Source organism: Eptatretus burgeri, chromosome 3, assembly GCF_056783735.1.
Source record: "Eptatretus burgeri isolate ZD-2024b chromosome 3, Ebu_testis_v1, whole genome shotgun sequence".
NCBI classification, from domain to species: Eukaryota; Metazoa; Chordata; class Myxini; order Myxiniformes; family Myxinidae; genus Eptatretus; species Eptatretus burgeri.
Window position 1 is genome coordinate 24284825 of NC_140963.1, and position 22569 is coordinate 24307393.

Below are 22569 nucleotides of genomic sequence, written 5' to 3' on the forward strand. Positions count from 1 at the left end.
ACACACACACACACACACACACACACACACACACACACACACACACACACACACACACACACACACACACACACACACACACACACACACACACACACACACACACACACACACACACACACACACACACACACACACCTCTATATTTCTTGCCAGGAGCATCTTTATACACTTTACTCTCTGCAAAAGTAATGTCTGCCTTTAATATGGTAATTACTGCTCCATGCCCAAGCTGGTATCAAAGTTGACCTTTCAGTGTCGGAGCCCTCATAAACTGTAAATTCAATGTCATTATTTACACTGGTGTTCATTGTAACCTCTGGTATGTATGTACATACTGGCATGAGTATCATCACCCCATGTACTAAGTCAGAAGTGGGGTTAATTGCAATTGGTTCACCCTGTCTGTTTGCAGACGTCAATCTACGATTGAGGAACTATTAAATTTCGATGTAATTTTTAATTTTGAACACCGTAGAATATGAATCGGAACATCAATCAGAACACAAACCTGCAGTTTAGCAGAATATATTTGGTTCTGATTTGGGCAGGTTGTACGGAGTCTCGTACCGAGTGCGCAAGCGCAGAGACGAGTTAGCAAATTGCTTCAGTCTGTCTGCCTGTCCGGCAGTCAAAACAAAATTCAAAACAATTCCAAACAGTAAACTTACTGTTTTCGGAGATGTCATAAACGACACAAATCGGCACAAATAAATAATTTAACATGTTAAATAAGGTGGCGTGAAAGAGGGTGCATCAATTGCGGTAAATTGCCGAAAATATTTTTTCTACATCGTTTTACTTTTATTTTATTTCAATTTAATTATATACTTGAGCACTGAAGAATACAAATAGCCTTGTTGCCACTTCTATTAAACTTCAGTTTAGCAGTACTTGGACAAAATATTATGCCATTTTACGCCATCTTGACCATTAAAATTTGCTGCTTGTCCTCTCAGCGTAAGGGAATATTGAGATTCAGACAAAATTGCAGCTTGTAGGAAATATAGTTTGTGCTCAGAAATGCAAAGTTAGAGTTTTAAAGGCACTTCCCATGTCCTTTTTCTCAAGACTGCGTGGGGGTAAGGTATTCTATGAACTCTTGAGTTTTTTTCTCTAATTATGTGAAATTATATTGTCATGTCAGAGGTCCAGCTAATGCAGACCCTGTGAGCTGGAGGGTCTTTGACCCCCGCAAATGGCTGAAGTGATCATTACACATGAAGCTGCAAGTGGACAGCATTCATGCACCTATCCCTGCTCTAATAATGGGACACTGTTACAAATTAATGTTCCTCAAAGGACCAGTCAAACACATTCCAAAATGGTCAGTTAAACGTGCAGGAAAGCAAAAGGCCGGTGACGATTATTTCCTATTATGGGTTTATTAAGAATGGGGGGGGGGGGGTCAAGGGTTTGGAAATACAATACATTATAAATAAGTGCAACAGATCTGGCAGTTAACAAACACAAATAGAGCAGAAGGGAGCACAGCACACAAACAATTATCTATACTAATAAAACACAATGGGTATGCGTGTGTCATTGTGTCTCCTCCATAACTCCAAAACTATAAAACCTTGCAGCCTGAAACTTGCAGACTGCAGACCTGAAACTTTGCATGCAGACTAAGAAAACTCCAAGAAAGTGCAAGAGTGAAAATTGGGTGTTTGCGTTTCCTGGGTAATCTCGCTGGGGTCTGAAGCCACCATATTTTTTGGCCTGCTCAGCCATGCTTTGACTTGGAACAGGCCACAACAAATTCTTAAGGCCCGGTCACACCTTGACGTTTTAGCCAACGTATGCCGATTTTTGAATTTTTTTTCTAAAACGCTGGCACACGTTGAATACGTTATGGGTAAGTTTTGATAACATTGAGAGCATGCTGAAAAACACTGCCATACGTCGTTGTACGTTGGCTTTAAACGTTGTACTTTTCGGTTGTCCTCAAATTTTTTCATGCTTGAAATTTCACGACGTATGCCGGCGTATGACTCACACGTTCCGCTACGCTGGCCACAAGTTGTATGCACGGTCTGCGATCGTTGACAGATGTCAACACATGCTACTTGTAAGTTAATCATAAGTTGAGACACGCCGAGGTAATGTTTAGCGTACCCGAAACTTATTTCTAACCTATGATTAACGTGTTGTTGGCATGTTACGCGATCGTTGCCACACATCGACAGACGTTACTTTTAAGTTACTCATAGGCTGAAAGACGTCGGTATAATGGATCGTCCTTGCATCAGCGTCCACGGCCACGGCCAGGACACTTATTTGCAGCATTCTTCAAACTTTTCTTCGGCATGACGAGGATGTTCACACTTCGATGTCTAGCTTGGCTATGATTCCAATTGTCCATCGGCAGCGTCTATTTAAAATAGTCGAGTTTGAGCGTTTGAGCGTCGACTTTCAATCGTGGGGTTTGAGCGATTTAGCACGTTCAATAGAAACGATTAAAATTTCCGAGCGCCAGCGTCAAAAAACAAAGGCGAGTGACAGCAATTTAAATCGTTCATTGTAAACAATGAAAATAGTTGAGTGGTACCGTTTAAAAGTCGTTGAGTGTAAAAAAAAATCCAATTGTTGAGCGCAAGCGTCGACTTTCAACAGTGGGGTTTGAGCGATTTAGCACGTTCAATAGAAACGATTAAAATTTCCGAGTGCCAGCGTCAAAAAACAAAGGCGAGTGACAGCAATTTAAATCGTTCATTGTAAACAATGAAACTAGCTGAGTGGTACCGTTTAAAAGTCGTTGAGTGTAAAAAAAAATCCAATTGTTGAGCGCAAGCGTCTAGTTTCAATAGTGGAGTTGCAGCCATTTAAATCGTTGAGTTTATCATTTAAATCGTTAAATCGTTAAACGCAAGGACGATCCATCATAACGCACACCCTCCCCCTCACACTCACCTACTACTGCCAACATGAACAAACTACTACTAATACTAATACTGATACTGATACTGTTACTGCTGACATGGACATCGACTCAAAAAGGACTCGAAAACACTGTTGGGTTCCCCTTTTATGAACACCATTTTTATATACCAATTCCCAAAACCGCTGGGAACACATCTTGATATGGCAGTTGTAAGCTAGAAACACGTTAATTTTTTTTTTTTTGTGGACCGGAAGACATCATTGGAATACGTCTACATACGTCAATGTGTGTTGGGGCTACGTAAAGAATTGGTTCAAAGCACGTCAAACATAAGTTAGAAATAAGTTTCGCGTAAAAAAGACATTACCGCGACGTGTTTCGACTTATGAGTAGCTTATAAGTAGCCTTTGTGGACGTGTGTAAGCGTCCACATATCGTGTGTAAAACTTATCCCCATCGCATGCGGAACGTGTGTCATACGCCGAGTACGTCATAAAATTTTGAACATGTTTAAAATTTCTTGACGTACTCTACTTACTACGATGTATGATAGCGTACTTTAGCGTTGTACTCACGTATACCAAACTTACTCATACCGTATTTGACGTGCCCCAACATTTTAGACACATTTTTCTTAGGTCGGCATACGCTGGCAAGATCGCCAAGGTGTGACCGCGATGTTGACACTTCCATTTCTACGGCAGTTATGATTAGAATCGTTGTGCGTCAGCTTTTTAATAGGCTACGTCACGACATCGTCGGCGATGCGTGCAACGCGCTATGCCTAAGTTAGACTATCGTTGGGCATCGGTTGTGTAGGCCGACAACAGGTTCAGCATTCGTTGGTATAAGTTATCTGTAACACAACGAAACGTTCTGTGTCCGTTACCAATGCGTTATACATAAGACCAAGTCGCTATGAATACGTCCGAATCTTTAAAAAAAAAACATCAAAAGTTCAACGTAAGCCAGCGTTTTACATACATTTTAATACGTTGCCATCGCTGGCTAAAACGTCAAGGTGTGACCGGGCCTTTAATGATGAAGTTTTATTTTTCACTTTTCTCACTCATATTATCGAATGCCTGTTCATCATAGCTACAAATCGCTGGGTATATTGCAGTGCTTATAAACGCCCGGAGACGCCAGTGTTTTGTGGCTTTATTAAACTTGTGAATATGAATAACCGAGAGAATCTCTTAAACTCAGGATTATTACAAAATGTAAGCTCCAGATTTGAAAGTATCAGCAGTTCCGACTCCGAAAAAAGTGTTGATTTGTCCAATTCGGACATTGCACGGGTGTTTCCGGGTGCACAGTTGTATCGATGGCAATTGGTAATCGCTTGTCAAGCCAGGTGTTCCATTGGAGTATTTGATTGAGTGCTTAAGTCACTTCCGAGTTGTACAGTCCAATTCGTGTCCTGATCGGGATGTACAGTCGACAGTTACCACAAGGTCAAGGGACGTTTACAGCACACATTGACGTGGTACATATGGGTAGATTTGGATCTGTACGGACTCTCCGTGGGTGTGTGGACATGCCATGCTTGTTCCAGGTGCCGTGGTGGCAAAGTTTCATCCCATATCTTATGGAGGTTCTATCATGTTTTTCTTTGTCCTCATGCCTGTTTCTAAAGCATTTGGTTATCTTGTTGAGCAACAAGTCGAGCAACTTCATGATGAACCGGATATGATTTTTGTTTCAAGTAAATCGATTATTAGCCTTCCAACAAACTACATCGATCATTAGCTTTTTAACGGTACCATATTTATTATTCTATGACAGCAAGGAACCCTTTAGAAAGGAGCACAACACATGGATGGACAGACTCCTTTTAGTCATCCATCTATATATTCTGCCTCAACAAATGCTCTTCTTACCTGTGACTGTAATATCTATCTATCTATCTGTCTATTTATTTTTCAATTTTTCTATCTGTCCTCGCAACACTAACACAAAACACAGGATTGAGAGATATGATGGGCTGGACTTGATCAAAAGGATATGTTAGTCTGAGCAAACCACAAACCTATCCTTTCTCCATTAATACACAAAACTGCATTCGAAAAAGTAACATCAGCATGTCAAGTAAGTGTTTTTCTTGTTTCTGTCTATCATTCTGTCTGTGATATGGCTATCATTCTGTGATATCATTCTGGAGATGATTGGGACCCCAATTCTCATCTTGTCCAGGCCGCAACATTAAGCAAGCATTAGCAAAGCCACAACGCTCTCAAGCGACCATTTGCATCAGATAGAATGTCCTCTCATTTTAGCCACATTTTGCCTGGCAGACATTTTCTTGTGTAATAATAAATCACAGCAGTGTTTTCCCTCAGGGCAAAAACTTGCTGTAGGAGAGGCTTTAATACAGCACAGACAATTCCTCAAGAGTGCTTGTAACTTAATATGCGAGCCTTAATAAATGTAAGATAGAAAGAATTTTGGGAGTGCACCTTGTGCAAAGTATGGTAATCCTGATTACACATAGTAGAGTAGTCACAACTACCATCCCCACTGCCATGGAGCAAACATTTGCACACTCTGGGTAACTATCGATTGTTTCACCCTTGTTTCTGTGTTAAAGAACAAAAGTCAGTTTGATGAACATGCATGATATAACCCATTTGTACTTGCGGGGGAAATGGCATTGATAATATAATGAAAATGTGTGTCAAGGCCACATTAAATAAGATAAATATGAAAAGGAAGAAATATAAAAAGGAAGAAAGACACTGTATTTGGATTTAGTTTTGGATCAATATCCCATTATCATATGATATTAGAGTACTATCTATCATCGAACCTCCCTGTATGTCCCAGATATTATCGGAGCACATCCATCAAAACATTTCACCAGAAAGATTGGATCGACTCATTATACATATATTTTCAGCAGTTTGATTATTTTTGTAATGTTTATTTTTGAATGGAAGAAAACTTGTCCAAAGTCAATATATGACAATAAAATAAAGAGAAAGCACTCGAGGAGCACTTTTACCTAACATTCTAAATTACATTTATTCTTTAATGTGAAATTTAATAGTTTTGAAGAAATGCTTGAGAAACCTGACTCCCAGTGATTGAAATATAACCCTTTAAATATAAAAACTTTATAATTGGTGATCAAAAGTGATTATAAATATATGTAAATAATAAGCTGGCTCACTCATGGTGTATCAGACACTTGTTAAACAGGTTTATTAGATTCAAATTACTTACCACATTGATATAAACATTTCATTATTTATCAATGGGAATTAAATAGCAAAGACTGCGAGAGACACACACACACACACTTTTTTTTTTTTTTTTACAGCAGCAAGGCTCATGGCAGAGCAATGTAGAACTGACAGTGGGTCAAACATCAAGGGAATGAATGAACAGGAAAAGAGGAGAGGGAGGAGAGGGAGGAGAGGAGGAAACACTGAAACTAGCAAGTAAGATGGTGGGGTTAGGAAAGGTTAATGTGGGTAATAAAGGTCAGGGGTCAGAATTAGGGATGACAAGAGATGGCAGTGCACTGCTTGCTTGAAGCTCTGGAGGAAAGAGTGAGACAAAACAGCTTCTGGAAGATGGTTGATGAGAGAAGGGAGGAAAAAAAAAGAAAAAAAAAAGAGTTGAGGTGAGCAGTCAGCCTGCATTTTGGAAGTTTCACTTGGAGGGGGTAATGGAATGAATGCATGCCTCCTGTAGTAAGTAAAGAGGGTCAGAGGACTGAGAGAGCAGAGGGAGTCATATCGGAGTGGAGGTGGTAAAGAGCAAACACCACTTACCTGTCTGCGATGAGAGAAACAGACCTTGTGCTTCAGCTTCATCATGGGGGATTCAAATAATTTTGAGAGCTTTAGATTCCAAAGAATTCAGAACAGACAGATGTGATGCTGGGGTGCCAGCAAATAGTGGAGGCAGTACTCCATTGAGTAACAGACAAAGGCCTTGTCGACTATGAATAACTGATTTTCCAAGGAAAGACTTGAACCAATGGAAGATGCCTAGTCTGCAGCTGACTTTGGAGGCCAGCTTCACTGTGCAGCTGGCCCAGGAATAGCCGTGGGTGATGGTAAGGCCGAGAAGTTTAAGTGACTGAACCTCTTCAAATGGATGACCAAGGAATGGTAGTATAGAGATAGGTAGGTTACTTTGACTATCCTCCAGAGTGATGAGGCGGCACTGTGATATTTTTCAGGAATGTTGATTTCATTGTTGATTTATATTTCACTTAATCTGGAGGCTGAAGTGTGGGAAAGTGTGGTGGGAGATGTAAGGGGTGGGCAAAGAGGATGATATGAAACAACTTAAATAAAAAAAATCTGAATTGTCTCATCAATTCCTCAGTCTCATTGTAATGATATGCCTATTACTGACCGTCACTGGGCAGGATTAGGTCTAACATTATCTCTTAGGATGGCATGGGGACCGTATTTTTTTTATTACGGCCTTGAACGTATTTTCTTAATTCTGAGATACCCATTACAACATACAATTACAACATAGTCAGTGACATTTTCTTTCGAACAATTCAAACATTTGTGTAAGTATGCACAACTGGTGTCATTTTCTTGTGCAAATTGTTTTCTCAGCTACCATGAATGAATTCTTACTCACTGTGGATGTTGAGCACCTTTTGCAGTGTCTTGAGGGCTGCAGGACATGGCTTCTGCTGTCGTACATCCACCGAAAGTGGCTCCGGCTGAAAAGTGAAGATTACCAATGATAGAATCAGAAAAGCAATCATAGGAGTAAAAAAAAGAAGACATACCAAAAAGGCCAAAAAAAAAAACACACACACACACACACACACACACACACACACACACACACACACACACACACACACACACACACACACACACACACACACACACACACACACACACACACACACACACACACACACACACACACACACACACACACACACACACACACACACAGGTTTCAGCAAGAACTCCAAAAAAATGCAATGGAGTAAACCACGTTGAACATAAAAATAATGGACCATCAGCAACGAGACAATTCATGGAACACCGTTTTCAATGCAAAATTCAAACTATGAGCGAAGTCCATGTCACAAAATCGAAAACCCCCACACTTCCCACTGAAAGCAAAAAGTTTCACCAGGAATGATCGAATATCAAATTTTAAGTAAAAAAAAAAAAACATCCTGTTTTTACCCCTGTGAAACGAAGTCCCAACCCCCTGGGGGCATGAACCAGGGGTCAGGTCAAATCCAAAAATCGTTACATATTTCACGCATTCACAATGATGATTGTATATACAAAGTTTCATTAAAAAATGTTTAAAAATGTGCCCATAATTGGTTTTTTTTTGGTATTTGACCTTTTGACCCCCACCCGAGGGCCCCAGAAGGCAGGGGCAAAATGATACTGCTCTTGCACCCTCTTGCCATATGTTGAACATATAATAACTACCAAGTTTGGTGAATTTCTGAAAAATCGTTTAGGAAGGGATAGCATGACAGACGGATGCATGGACAGACAGACAGACAGACGGAGCAGATTACAATACCCCGCATTCTATTTTTAAGGTTGGGGATAACGATGGCCTTAATAAACCTTTTTATACTTCCAAATGCCACAAAGGAGATTACACCAAATAAAAAGCCGACATAAGAAGGCATTTCTGTGTATGAAACACTTCATTCTGTCGGAAAGAAGCACAATTATTTCACAAGTCAGTAGCCAACAATAAGGTTATTGGCAAATACAAGGTGTTGGCAATGAGGACAGGCATCAGGCAATGCAAGCCAACGCAAGATTGCTCTTCTGCTGTGAATGTGTAATCTACCATGGGACACTCCTTGGCCAAGGGAAAGAGCATGGAACTAGAACGGCACTCAGTAAAACATGTACCTCCATCAGGCTGAACAGGATACGTTTTGTATCCCATTGATAGGCCAAATCTGGATCCTGACCTGAGCTAAAATCTAATCGGCTTGTTCTTACTCATCTGCCAAGTTTTGTCATAACCCGTCCGCAACATTTTGAAATATCATGCTATACATATATCGTTTTTGGCCCTATCTCTCAATGGTGAAGAATCACTTACAAAAAAAAATTAACATTTCTCGCATCCGGATCTGTATTTGGATCTTCACCAAAATCAAATCAATTTGTACTCGTCACCCACCCAACCTGTCCACCAAATTTCATCGAAATCCGTCCTTAACATTTGAGATATCCTGTTCACAGATCGATCGACTGACAAACAGGGGGTGAAAACATAACCTCCATCCACCTTCGGTCGTGGAAGTACTCAAAATTATGAATGAATACAAAAGCAATTCTTCAATTCGACAGTCTTTATTACACTACAGCACTGTTGTATCTAAAACCTAGTAGTTATGCTCCAACCTACCTCGCCTTTGCAGTATGTGAAGCCAACGAAAATGCGACACTGTGGGACACTGTGTTGCAGTCAAGGGTCGAAGGCTCAAAGTCAAGGGTCAAATTTACCTACCTTGGCAGCACCCTCTCCAGAGCAATTTACAATGATGATGAAGTCAACATCAGAAGAGCTAAGGTCAGTGTTGCTTTTGGCAAGCCATGAAAAACAATCTGGGAGCAAAGAGGAATCAGTCTCTCAACAAAAGTGAACGTATACAGACCGGTTGTTCTTCCCATCCTTTTGTATGCTTATGAGATGTGGACAGTTTACTGTTACTCCAAGCACGCAAACAAGCTAAACCACTTTCACATGACATGCTTGCGGACACTACTTAAGATCAGATGGCAAGACAATTCGAGGTTCCAAATACTGAGATTCTCTCCGTGACTGACATGCCCAGCTTCCACACCGTGTTGAAGAGTGCTCAGATAAGATGGGGAGGACATGTCACCAGAATGCCTGATGAGAATTTGCCAAAAAAGCTCTTCTGTGGTTAGTTATACGAAGGGAAACATTCACACGGAGGCCAGGAAGAACGCTTCAAGGATACCCTGAAGGTTTCACTGAAGAGTTTCAACATTGCCCCTTCAACTTGAGAGAAACTTGCACAGCATCGCTCAACATGACCCAGTCTCATCAGTAAAGGAACCACCTCCTCTGAACATAACAGTCACACTGGCCAATAGGAAATGTGAACTTCGCAAGTCGAGGACCGCAAGCATCTCTTTTGCATTCACACTGAATTGTGTGTCCAACATGCAGTAGATCTATTCATGCTCAAATTGGACTGATTCGTCATCTTCAAACATATTGCACCTGAAATTTAATGAATCCAAGTTGGTATCATGGTCATCTTCGACTATGAAGGAAGAACAGCAACAGCACCATTGTCACGCATACACATGTTCCCAGATGAATGACTCAGAAAAGTAAGAATGTACCCAATATTGATTGCTCAATTGAATGAACTAGTGCGGGCCCGTAGGTGCGCGCCCATAGGTGAGTGCCCGTAGGTGAGTGCCAGTATGTGCAGCCCTCTCTCACCCCCTCTCTCTCACCCCCCTCTCTCGCCCCCCCTCTCCCTCGCCCCTCTCTCTCGCCCCTCTCTCGCCCCCCCTCTCTCCCCCCTAGTCTCGCCCTTCCTCTCTCCCCCCTCCTCTTTCGCCCCCACTCTCATCCCCCCTTCTCCCATCCCCCCTCTCTCGCAGATATTGATCGACAGAAAAATGGCCGTAACTTGGGAATCGCTTATCCGATTAATATCAAACCTTGAAAAGGCACATCCACGGGTCCCCAAAAATATTCCTGGCAAGTTTCAATCAGATTGGACCGTCAATCATGCAAAAAAACAAAATAACTAAATAAATAAACAACCATTAATTGTGACGTCATTCGTGACGTCATAGCACCGTGTCTTGTCATTGGTTGACAGATAAATGGCCGTAACTTGGGAACCGCTCGTCCGATTGACATCAAACCTCGAAAAGGCACATCCGCGGGGCCCCGGCAATATTCCTGGCAAGTTTCAATCAGATCGGACCGGCGGTTGTCGAGAAACGGCGGTCACAGACAAACAAGCCGGTAGGTGACGAGGGATTCGCTAGGATCGAAGCGCTGGATATGATGCTTTTCATTCTGACCGATCCACTGACGAAGATTCATTGCCAAGACGTATTGGTTCACATACAATTGTTCCTCTGCCTGGCAAGATTTTTCCTATTGCGTATTTTGCCAACTGGCACTCCTCATAAAAAATGACGGTAAATAGACACCCTATTTTTGAAGGACTACCATTTGAAAAATAATCGGTTTGCTGGTTTGTGCTGTGGAGCCTCGCGTTACACACACACACACACACACACACACACACACACACACACACACACACACACACACACACACACACACACACACACACACAGACACACACACACACACACACACACACACACACACACACACACACACACGGGCGTCTGCAGAAAAAAAATGCAGGGGGGGGGCAATGTTATCCTGAGATCGCCGTGTGAAGTGTGAAGACATCTTTTTGCTAAGATTACTGTAAATAACAGAACAAAATGTTAACACTTCTTCAGGTAGAAGACACACGATTGATCGAATGTCATGATATTTGGCGTGGAAGATTGTGTTTTTACGTTCATTCCTTCTGTGTTGCGGCTATTTATTTTATTTCAGAAACAAAACTCATGCTAATTTTCTACGTTGGATTTTATACAAAATAATCAAACTAAATGCTCCTGATTTGATTGTTATAGAGTCTGGGGAAGACCAGTGTATTAAATTTGTATTGTTATGTTCACCACATTTTTCTTATTTTTCAGGAATGTGAAATGGATATCAGGAGGTTCTTTAAAAAACATAAGTCTGATGACTCTGACAACAATCAAGACACCCCGGGTACATCGGGGACGCATGTTGAACCAGCAGAGCAGCGCAGAGGGGGACATCATGAGCAGTTACTCACAGCAACCAATCAGATGCCACCCCAAACACCACTTGTGAAAGTGGCCAATGACTTGCCTCATCATCTGGACATTGGATCATACGTCAAAACCACAGAACATTTGACCAATAATCGAAGATATGACCTCCTGATGAACACATACGTCCCACCAACTGATTCACAGGGCTCCCGCTGTTTCCGCCACACGTGGATAAACCAATATTCTCCATGGCTGGCCTACTCAAGTCACTTGAAAGGTGCTCTGTGCAAATACTGTGTGCTGTTCCCTCAACCAGTGCACCGAGGTCTAATGGGTGCGTTCATCGTGACTCCTTTTGTTAAATACAAAGACTTCAATGAGTGCACAAGGAAGCACATGCTTTCCTCCTGGCACAAAGGCGCACTGCAAGATGCCAACAATTTCCTCACCACCGTGCAAAGGCCAGAGTTGACCATGGTGAGCCAGATGGACCGAGCAGTCAACAAAGCAGTCACTCAAAACCGAGAGAAACTGTTCCCCATACTATCCAGCATTCTGTTCTGCTGCAGCCATGACATTGCATTGAGGGGGAAGGAGAGTACATCGGGGAACCTCTGTGACCTACTGCGATTCAGGATAGAAGCAGGGGACACGGTCCTGAAGGATCACATGGAGGGCGCAAGCAAAGATGCGAGATACACATCAGTTTGTGTACAGAACGAGCTGATAGTTCTCTCCGAAGAAGTAGTAAGAGACAATATTGTGAAAGCTGCAAATGAATCAAATGGATTCTCTATCATTGCAGATGAAACTGCTGACATATCAGGCACCGAGCAACTGTCCATTGGAGTATGATTTGTTGCGCTGCAGGAACAACGGAATGACTCAGCCACCATACGTGAGGAATTCCTTGGATTCATTTCACTGGAGAGGGTGGACGCTGCAACAATTGCAGATACTATCATCGACCAAGAAAAAAAATTGGTCTAAACCTCGACAAGCTCCACGGCCAAGGCTACGATGGATGCTCAACCATGGCAGGAAAAGACGATGGTGTACAGGCCCGTATCAGGAACACCTATCCCAAAGCTGTTTTCGTGCACTGCTCTTCACATCGACTGAATTTGGTGGTTCATGATCTGAATTCTGTCGCAGATGTGAGGAATACGACTAGAACTGTGAAATCTATCATTACATTCTTCCGTGACACTCCCAAGCGCAGGAGACTGGTTCCAAATATACCTTTGTTGTATGAAACCAGATGGAGCGCAAAGTACAAAAGCATCCGCATCTTTTCAGAGAACTTTTGTGATATCTATGCACAACTGGAGCAACTGGAGGCAAACCAGCATGAGTCAGAGTACGCGTCAGACGGCGTATCAGCTGAGGTGTGCTACAGGAACCACAGTGTTCCTCATCTGTCTGAAGATCATTGCGAAGTACTCAGCGATGTTGGAGCCAGTGACCCAACAGCTGCAGGCAGTCGACATGGACATGATGGGAGTCCGAGATCACATCGACCTGTTGATGAAGGCTTTCCGAGCTCACCGGGATGGTGCAGACCGTGTGTTCTCAGAAGATGTCATCCCTGAGGTGAAAACCTTGGCAGAAGAACTTGGCATAGACTTGACTATGCCTCAGCGATGCGCACGCCAGGTCCACCGGCCGAATGTAGGAGGCTCCATTGAGGAGTACTATCGCTGCACCATCTATGTCCCGTACATGGATTCCTTGATCCAGTCTCTGGAAAGTCGCTTCGGTGAAAGTAACACGCCATATTTTCACATTTTCGCACTACATCCGAGAGAAATGCAGCAAACAGAAAGAGATGAATTCAAGCACATCGTTTCATCTGTCAAGGAAATGTATGGCATTGACAACCTTGTAGAAGAAGCTCTAGCGTGGTATGACGTGCAGAAGCATAAGCCACTGGATGACAACTCTCTGGGTATGATCGAGCTGGTGAAGCAGACCACTCTGTTCCCTGCTGTGCGCAAGGCTATCCTCATTGCACTGACTCTGCCTGCGACATCATGTACGGTGGAAAGGTCCTTCAGCACACTGCGCAGGGTGAAGACCTGGTTAAGATCAACGATGAGTGATAAACGTCTGTCCGGCCTCTGCATGCAAAGTGTCCACCGAGACAAAGTGAACAGCCAGAAGACCGAGCTAATGAACAGGGTCATTGACAATTTCGGAAGAGATCCCCGACGGCTCCAATTCCTGTTCCAAGAGTAGTTACCTGCTCTAACTGAATGAACTGTTGAGAAATGTTTATGTTATTTTATTCATTTTGTAATTTCCATATCATTTATTTCAAATTTTTGATTTTCCAGGGGGGGGGCAAATGCACCCCCCTTGCCCCTCCCTGCGGACGCCCATGCACGCGCACGTGCGCGCGCGCGCGCGCACACACACACACACACACACACACACACACACACACACACACACACACACACACACACACACACACACACACACACGGAAAACCCGACAATAAAGGATATCTAGCATATATAGCGAATCCAACAGACGGACGGACGGACGGACGGACGGACGGACACACACACACACACACACACACACACACACACACACACACACACACACACACACACACACACACACACACACATTGCTGGAATTATAGATAGATGTGCAATTGTAAAACTGAAAATAAAATCTGAACAATGAGCTCAGAATGAAATGGAATAAGATCAAAAATTAAATATGACTAGCTGGTTCGATATGAAGCACTATTTTAAGAAATTTATGATCAAAGTGAGACACAACTGACAAAAAACCCATGGCATAGCAATAAAAGACAAGTGACTAAAGAAATGAAGTGTGAACAATTAATTTGGGAAACTTGCAAAAATAATAAATAAATAAACAAGCAGTCATAGACTGGTACTTACGAAATCGTCAACTTGACCTCTGACCTTGTCTAATAAAAGCTGTCTCTCGAGAAGGTAGCGATGCAAACCAGAAGTTTCTACGATGATTCTGTACCAAACCATCAAAAATCGTAACGTCGACCGAAGCAAAAATCTCCATTTCGCCACGCAATTATTTAATATTACTTTATCAAAGTCACAAAACTGTAATATTCGGCCATCCACCAACAATCTTTACATAATCCGACGGCTTCGTGAGTCAGGCATGTGACGATAACCTTTATTTGGATAAAAAAAAATGACCTTTAAACACCATCTTTATCGAAAACACCGTCAGCGCGCACATGCAAAACCTTTTTGTGACTCAACGACGCGTCTGCACCACATGGCGAGCCATGACGCGGCGAGTGAAATATTTTTTACACAATCTTAAAACGTCTCCAAAACATCCGATTTTTACCAGAATTTTGACAACCGAGTGTTAAGCATCCTAAGCGATCACAAAAACCGAAGACAAAATTAAAATCGAAGTTAAAACGAACTCGTAACGTCGACCGAAGCAAAAATACTCCATTTCTCCACATGAATTTACGGAATTATGTTTGACCTCACTGTGACCTTGACCTTTGACCGATTTTGACCAAAATCTAATCAGCGCTAGCCATCACCCTCCTGAATCACGTGGTGTAATTTGACATTGGTGGCTTCTTCTGTTCTCGAGTTATCGTGCCTACAAACAAACACACAAACAAACAAACACAGAGGACAGAAGTCATCAATATACTCATGAAATCTTTAAATTTCGTAAGTAAAAACACACAACCCACTTGAGAAAAACTTCATGAAAAATCAACACAATTTATTAGATAAACAAACTTATTAACTACCTCCCTACTACTTGCGCTCTATTATTAGCGAATGTCACGATGGTAAAACCAGAAAGAACAAGGAAAAAAAAAAAGACATAAAATGGCTTAACCCCCGTTGTTTTTATAATTTTGCTGTACGGAGTTAAATCGTCTCCCCATATCTATTTACAACTAAAATGGCTTCCAGTCTACCAGTCAGTCATCTTTGATCAGATCACAAAGTCAGTGAGACACACGTGTATATCATCATGTACTGTGCTTGTGCCAAGTTTGAACAAATCCGGACCATGCATGTCCGATAAATGGTTGAGGACACATTTAAGTAACAAAATGGTTGCCACTCGGCCATCTGGAATCTGATCTCGAAAAAAAAAATGACACGCATATGTAAGGCATCATTCGTTTTCTGTGTGCCAAGTTTAATGAACATCGGTAAACGCATGTCCGAGAAATGATTGAGGATGTGTTCAACATCGGGTTTTTTTTTTTTACGACTAAACTGGCCGCCAGTCAGCCATCTTTGATCGCAATGCGGACAAAAAACATGATGTGCTTATGTATAGCATCATGTGTTGTCTTTGTGCAAAGTGCGAATAAAATCGGTCCGTACATATCCAAGGTATTGCTGTGGACACACGCACGCACGGACACGAAAATCGAGGCTAAATCCATACGCCCCCATTTACCGGACTAAGTCGAATGGGGCTAATAAAGGATGGTCCAAGCTTGCAGTTCTTGCTCAACTCGACCACGAGGTCCAAATTACACAAACACTGTCAAGGTAATGGAGGTTTAACTCCCGGAAGTGAAACTAAAATAAAGTTGAAAAGCAACAATCAATGTCTTTCATGTCAATAAATAATTGCTTGCCACTTATAAAATATAAACATTAAATACTGTCCTGAGTTGTTAGTCTCTCTTGCTCCCATCCTCAGCTCATTGCCCCAGGTCAAACAGCAAGCAGTGATTTCCTCACCGGACAAGATAGGTTCATATAAATATCTCAATGTAAGTATAACAAAGCCTCACCTTACCCACCATGCAAAGCCTCCCCACCATCCTGCACCATCCCCATGCCCCCTACCCCCTATTTCTAACTATGTGCACCTCAAACATCTGAGGCCTCCGCTCTAACCTGATAGATCTCTCAATCCAGGCTGCTGCTGATAAACCGGACATCATCTGTTTAACAGAATCCTCCCCCCACAGGACGTCTCCGACTCCTTCATGTCTCTCCCTGGTTACTGTATCCTCCGATTTGATAGGCCTGAACCACGCCCTGGCGGTGAAGTTTCACTTTCCATAAATAACTCAATTTCTCACTGTCCATGTCCTGATATGACACCTCCCATTCCCCAGGAGTCACTCTGGCTGGGACATCCCCCTCCGCTCACACCTTTTGTTCATCTGTGTCTTAACAGCGATGACTCCATTTACATCTCTATCTCAGACAACATGGACAAACTTTTGACCACTCATTCCAACTCTCTCTTCCTCATTTGTGGAAATTTTAATTGTTACCATGCATCTTGGTTGGGTGATGGTACCTACTATCGTACTTCAGCAAAGGACTTCTGTGACTCCATGGGACTGACTCAATCTGTAAACTTTCCAACCCAGATGTCTCCAAACGGCAAATCCTCCCTTCTGGACTTGATGATGACCAACTTTCCTGCAAATGTCTCCTGCTCTTCCTCTGCTCCAATTGGTTAATCTGAACATGTGCTTGAGAAAGTCAACATCTCTCTGGATATTCTCAGACAGCAGCCTCAATGCTGGCAGTTAATTCAGGCAGATCGACAGGGACTGCCAGCAGCCATCTCTCTTCAGGGCTGGTCTCACATATCTATTGCCCCCTCATACTAACTCATCCTGGGAGTTGTTCCACAGAAACTTGCTCTTTCTCATGCACAGATTCACCCCATCTCATCTTCAATTATCCTCCCCTTCTTCCTGCCCAAGGTACACTGAATCCTGTGGTGAGGCTGTTTCTCTGAAACAACTTGCCTTCTCTTCCTGGAAGGCAAAACTGAACAAAGGCAATCTCAGTGCATTCCAAAAAGTCCGCACCAAGTGTGTGTGTGTGTCCACTCTCAGGCGAGCCAGAAAACAGCATCTGTCCAACTTCAAGGATGAACTTTCAAACTTGTCTCCTTTCTCTAAAACCAAGCTGGTGGCACCTTATCAAGTCTGTCTCTGGTTTATGCTCCCCTTCCATCCCCTCCTTATATTTAAATGGCATCGCAGCCGACTGCTCGTGAAAAGGCTGAATACCTCAATTCTGTGTTTGCTTTCAAATACTGTGTACCTAACCCCTCACTCTCGTTACCCACCCTTCCCTGTCATGCCCACCTGCTCCTAGACTCTGTCTTTTGCACCTGAAAAGGTGGAGAATATTCTTTCAACGCTCGACTCTGACTCTGCAACTGGAGGAGACAGCATCAGCACATGTGTCCCAAAATCCTGCTCTTCTGTTCCTGCACATTCTCTTGCTGTCCTTTTCACCCTATCATTTGTGCCAGGTCATCTTCCATTTGCTTGGAAATCTGCCAACATCACTGCATTACATGAAAAAGGTGCAAAAACTGATCACTTTAACTATACACCGATCAGCTTACTTCTAATCATTAGCAAGGTCATGGACTCCATCATCACAGTTGATAGGAAATCCTTCCTTTTCTCCAACAACCTCATCTCAGATCATCAATTTGGACTCTGAGAAAGTCATTCCACCAATAATGGATAGAGGTCCTCCATGTCAGACATGAGTTCAGGGCCATATGTCTGGACATATGTTGTGCTTTTCATACAGTCTGATATCCTGCCTTACTCTACAAACTATCTGCCTATGGCATCCAAGGGCAACCCCACACATACAGTAGCTTACTAACTTCCTCTACTCTCATACTCAATATGTGGCTCTCAACGGAATTCTTTCATCAACTCTCCCTATCAAGGCTGGAGCTCCCCAAGACAGTGTTCTGGGCCCAGTCCGATGTCTGATCTTCATAATTGATCTATCTGACTTTCTGGAAAATCCTCTATCTATTTGCTAATGACTCCATCCTCTGCCATGACGTCCCTCACCCTTCAGACAGGCAGGCAGTAGCATCTTTCCTCTCTTCAGACTTTGACAAAATCACAAGCCAGTCTAACAGTTGGAATATATCTTTCAATCCCAACAAATCACACACTCTCACTATCTCTCTCTCCAAAAGGACCATCTGGCAAACCCTCCTATCTACTTTCTTAACAATCCTCTTGAGGAAGTTCAGTCATTCAAACTCCTGTGTCTCACCATCAGCCATGATCTTTCTTGGGCAAACCACATTTAAAAGTTGACCTCAAAAGCCAGCTGCCGACTCGGCATCCTACATCAAACATAGTCCTTCCTTTGCACAGCTAATGTCCTATCCACACACATGGCCTTCATCTGCAGCTTGATGGAGTACTGCTTTCCCCTCTGGGCTGACTCCCCTGCCTCACACCTTGCTCAGCTTGAGGTCATGGAAACCAAGGTCTTCAAGATTATTCAAATCTCCCGCGGTGAAGCTGAGCCGATGGGTCCATCACTATGCCATCACAGGCAGGTTGGTTATCTCTTTGTCTTCTTCCACCTCCTTTCGGCCTTGCGTGCTCTGCTCTTTCCGTGCCTTGTCCCCCTCAGGTTTCTGCAGGGCACACGTGGTCCACCATCAACCCCCTTCTGGTTCAACTACCTAAATCAAGGATCACTGATTGTGTTCATCCATTCGTTTCTCCTTTTTTCCTGCCAGTGGAACCAACATCCACATTGTCTTCAATCTCATTCTTCCTTCCCAGGTCTTCTCCCCACAGGCAATGTTTGTCCAAGTCTGCCTCCATCTTGGCCTTCAACTCAGCTGTTGGCATTTTCCCTCTCTCTCTCTCTCTCTGCTGTTCCTTTTGTCCTGTTGTGTCCTCATCCAGTGCACTAATTCGAGCTCTTCCATGAGCCTCGACTATGCATACAAAACAAACAAACAAACAAAAAACTTTTGTTTGAAATTCCAACCAAAAATACCATCCATCCATTGGGACCATACTCCATGCAGAGCGTTGGTGCTGCCTAAGCAGTCTCCTTGGCTATTGGACACAATCCTGGATGGGTCGCCACTCCAACACAGTATACCAGCATGCTGGCACTCATTTTGCCGACCTCGGAAGGATGACAGGCAGAGTCAACCCCACCTGGTATGAATTCAACAGTGGAGTGGGGTTTGAACTCAGGATCAGAGGATTCCAAGCCACCACCCTAACCATAGAGCCAACACCAGGTATAAAAATACCATGTGAGTGATGATGTTAAAATCATTATCTTCACAAGTGTCCAAAATTATATTTTTCCAACAGCTTGCCTCCCATTCCTCTAAAAGAAAGCAAAGTTTGAAAAATTAATTCCTGGGTTTACTTTCTTCATTTGCATTAATTATTTTTCACAGGCAAGATGACCAGTGCATGTGCTGCGAGGTGCATAACCTGCAAAGCAGTTGTTGACTACAATGGAAAGCCTAGTGTTGGCTTAGTGGTTAGTTAGGGTGGCTGGCTTGGGATTTTTGGGTCATGAGTTTGAGCCCCGTTGGCCACTGAATTGACACCAGGTGGGGTTGACTCAGCTTATCGTCCTTCTGAGATCGGCAAAATGAGTACCAGCGTACTGGTATAGGGGCACAGCATCAGAGGCATCGTTGCACCCTAACAAAATTATATCTACCCGGCAACCAAGCTGCCATACGCAAGAAGACGACGATAACAACAGAAGTGTGCAATTTCAACCTGATGGAAAGGATCGTGGTCAGCATAATTATTCATTTGAATGGTATACACAATGAATCTTTTTCTGGGTCTGCATTTGATTGCTTCTGGAATCGGGGGAAGAATAAACGACCTCGAAGAATAAGAACAAATGAACGGGTCATTGTGAAAAACTTGAATGCGAGTATGAATAGATATGATGAAGAAACGTAAAATGACATATTCTGGACACATAAAAAGATGAGATGGAAATTGCCTTGAAAAAAGGCAGGATGATAGAAGGAAAAAAAACAAAACAAAGGAAGCTTTCAAAAAGCCAGACTAATGGCATCAGAGCATGGAGCGATAAAGGTTCGATTCCGGTGATGAGACCAGCGTGTGATTGGATTGCATGGAAACAATTTGTCATGTCCACAGCAACCTGATGGAAGTATGATTATGATTTTGTCATTCGTGACATCACGTAACTTATAAACTAAGAAGGTTGCTCTATGTTACTTATGCATGGATTTGTTGGAAGGAGTCAATAACGGAGAAAATATAATTGAGAGAATGAAAAGTTGGAGAACAAGGTTGGGAAGGAAGTTTCACGGACACTTGAGGGATTGTGGGGGACGGGGGCAATGGGGGTTAATTGAAATCTGCCATTTTTGTGTACACGATTATGCACGTGCCCAACGTTTACAGATAGGAATCAAATTAGTGGTTGAATGAAAATTTTAGTTTTGTGATTTATGATCAATTAATTATTTTGTAACCACGCTGATATTTCATCGTTTCCTACAAGTATGGGCACGACTACATTTCTCGAACATTTTAAACATTATCTCTGTCAAGGGGCACTCAAAAAAGTATTTCGTCAACGATAAATGGATTTGTACCAACACTCATTTTTACGAAACATTCTTCCGATTCCTCCAACTCACCCCTTTCATCCCATCAACTTTGATGCTCCCTAACACTCATGAAGAGTGGGCAGAGATGCTATAGATCTCTGTGGTTGGGATCTTGGTTTCTTCAAATAAAGCATTAGTCATAGCGGAAGAGGGAATGAAGAGGTGGAGAGGAAAAGATGTGAGGGAGGATGGCAAAGAAAAAATACGTGAGCTAACTTGGCTGGGAAGACGTTTTCCAGAAAGTCCAATGGAAAAGGAGGTTAGGACTCATTTAGGGAATGTTTCCCACAACTCTAAATGAAGTCTCTACTTCACTAAACATCAAACATTTGCTTCTCTAAATAGGAATGGTCATGCCATTCCTTTGGATGTGCCGTTATAGCATAAGTCTGACAAACACTAAAAATTGGATTAGCACACAAGACATCATACAGGCGTAAAGTTGTCGAGGAAATCGCGGAAAAAGAGGAGGCTTTAAGAGTTTGGTAATAAAGGTTCCTTCAAGAGTTTATTCCTCCTGAGCCATCATCAGAATCTCGCTGTGTGGCACCACTAACGGCCAAACTCTGAGGTCAGGCCTTGGGCCGTAGAGTGCAGAAGGGCTTGCAGGCCCCACATCGAGGGAACACAACGAGCCTTGTGTGAGGGACTTATGGAAATATTTACCCGGAAACTGCTAATAACATTGTCCAGGCTTTGAGTGACAGCCTGTTTATACAGACCGCACTGGTGCAGCATGTTTGTGGGTGTGATTAGTGCCAACAACAAAAATCTCCTTGCTTCGTTTAATGCAATGATGGAACAGCTCTATACGAAGGCAACAGGTTGACGTTGATAAGTTCTTATTTTTCTTTGTATTTCACCATTAAATAAGGCGGCAGCAATCACAGAGTATTCTTCAGCTTCAAAGACTGGTGACGAAGACTTGAGAGAATGAGCTCGGCTCACAAAGCTTGCTGTGCACCCCAATCGTGTAAAATTGTGAAGACTATGGTGTAGCTGTTTACTTACAGGCATGCAGCAAAGCAAAAAACCACCGCGGTTCAACGTATGCAGCGATGGAACTTTACGCTCTCCATTACCTGGCTTCCAAGTAGTGCAGACACGCATGCCTCTGACGCATCACAAATGGCGGTTAGGTCGTGGCCCCCCTCCAATGCCAACACCAAACGACCTCCAGCCAGCTCCATCAGCTGCTGGGTCAGGTAACCAAAGCCTGGAGGATGTGAATGTGGGTGCAACATGAGAATGCAGTTAAAGATGATCGTCCGATCAATTTTGAGGATAACAAAAATTTCAAACGTGGGCCAAATAAGATCTGGTGTAGAGGGTGTGGGATGCTCTTGATGAGAGCGATGCAAGAGGTAAGTGGAAAAGATGAAGAAAAGG

The 22569-nt window shown here is 42.9% G+C and overlaps 1 protein-coding gene across 3 annotated transcripts in view; it reads right to left on the reverse strand.

The window, feature by feature from the left end:
- The window catches only part of LOC147029563 (histone deacetylase 9-like), a 560396-nt gene that overhangs the window by 46681 nt on the left and 491146 nt on the right, over positions 1-22569 (reverse strand). For all 3 annotated transcript variants that reach the window (XM_085872715.1, XM_085872718.1, XM_085872716.1), the window contains 2 exons: positions 22263-22396; positions 7496-7580 (listed from right to left, as the gene is read on the reverse strand). In XM_085872715.1, coding sequence (XP_085728841.1) covers positions 7496-7580; positions 22263-22396 — 219 coding nt within the window. The remainder of the gene's footprint in view (positions 1-7495; positions 7581-22262; positions 22397-22569) is intronic.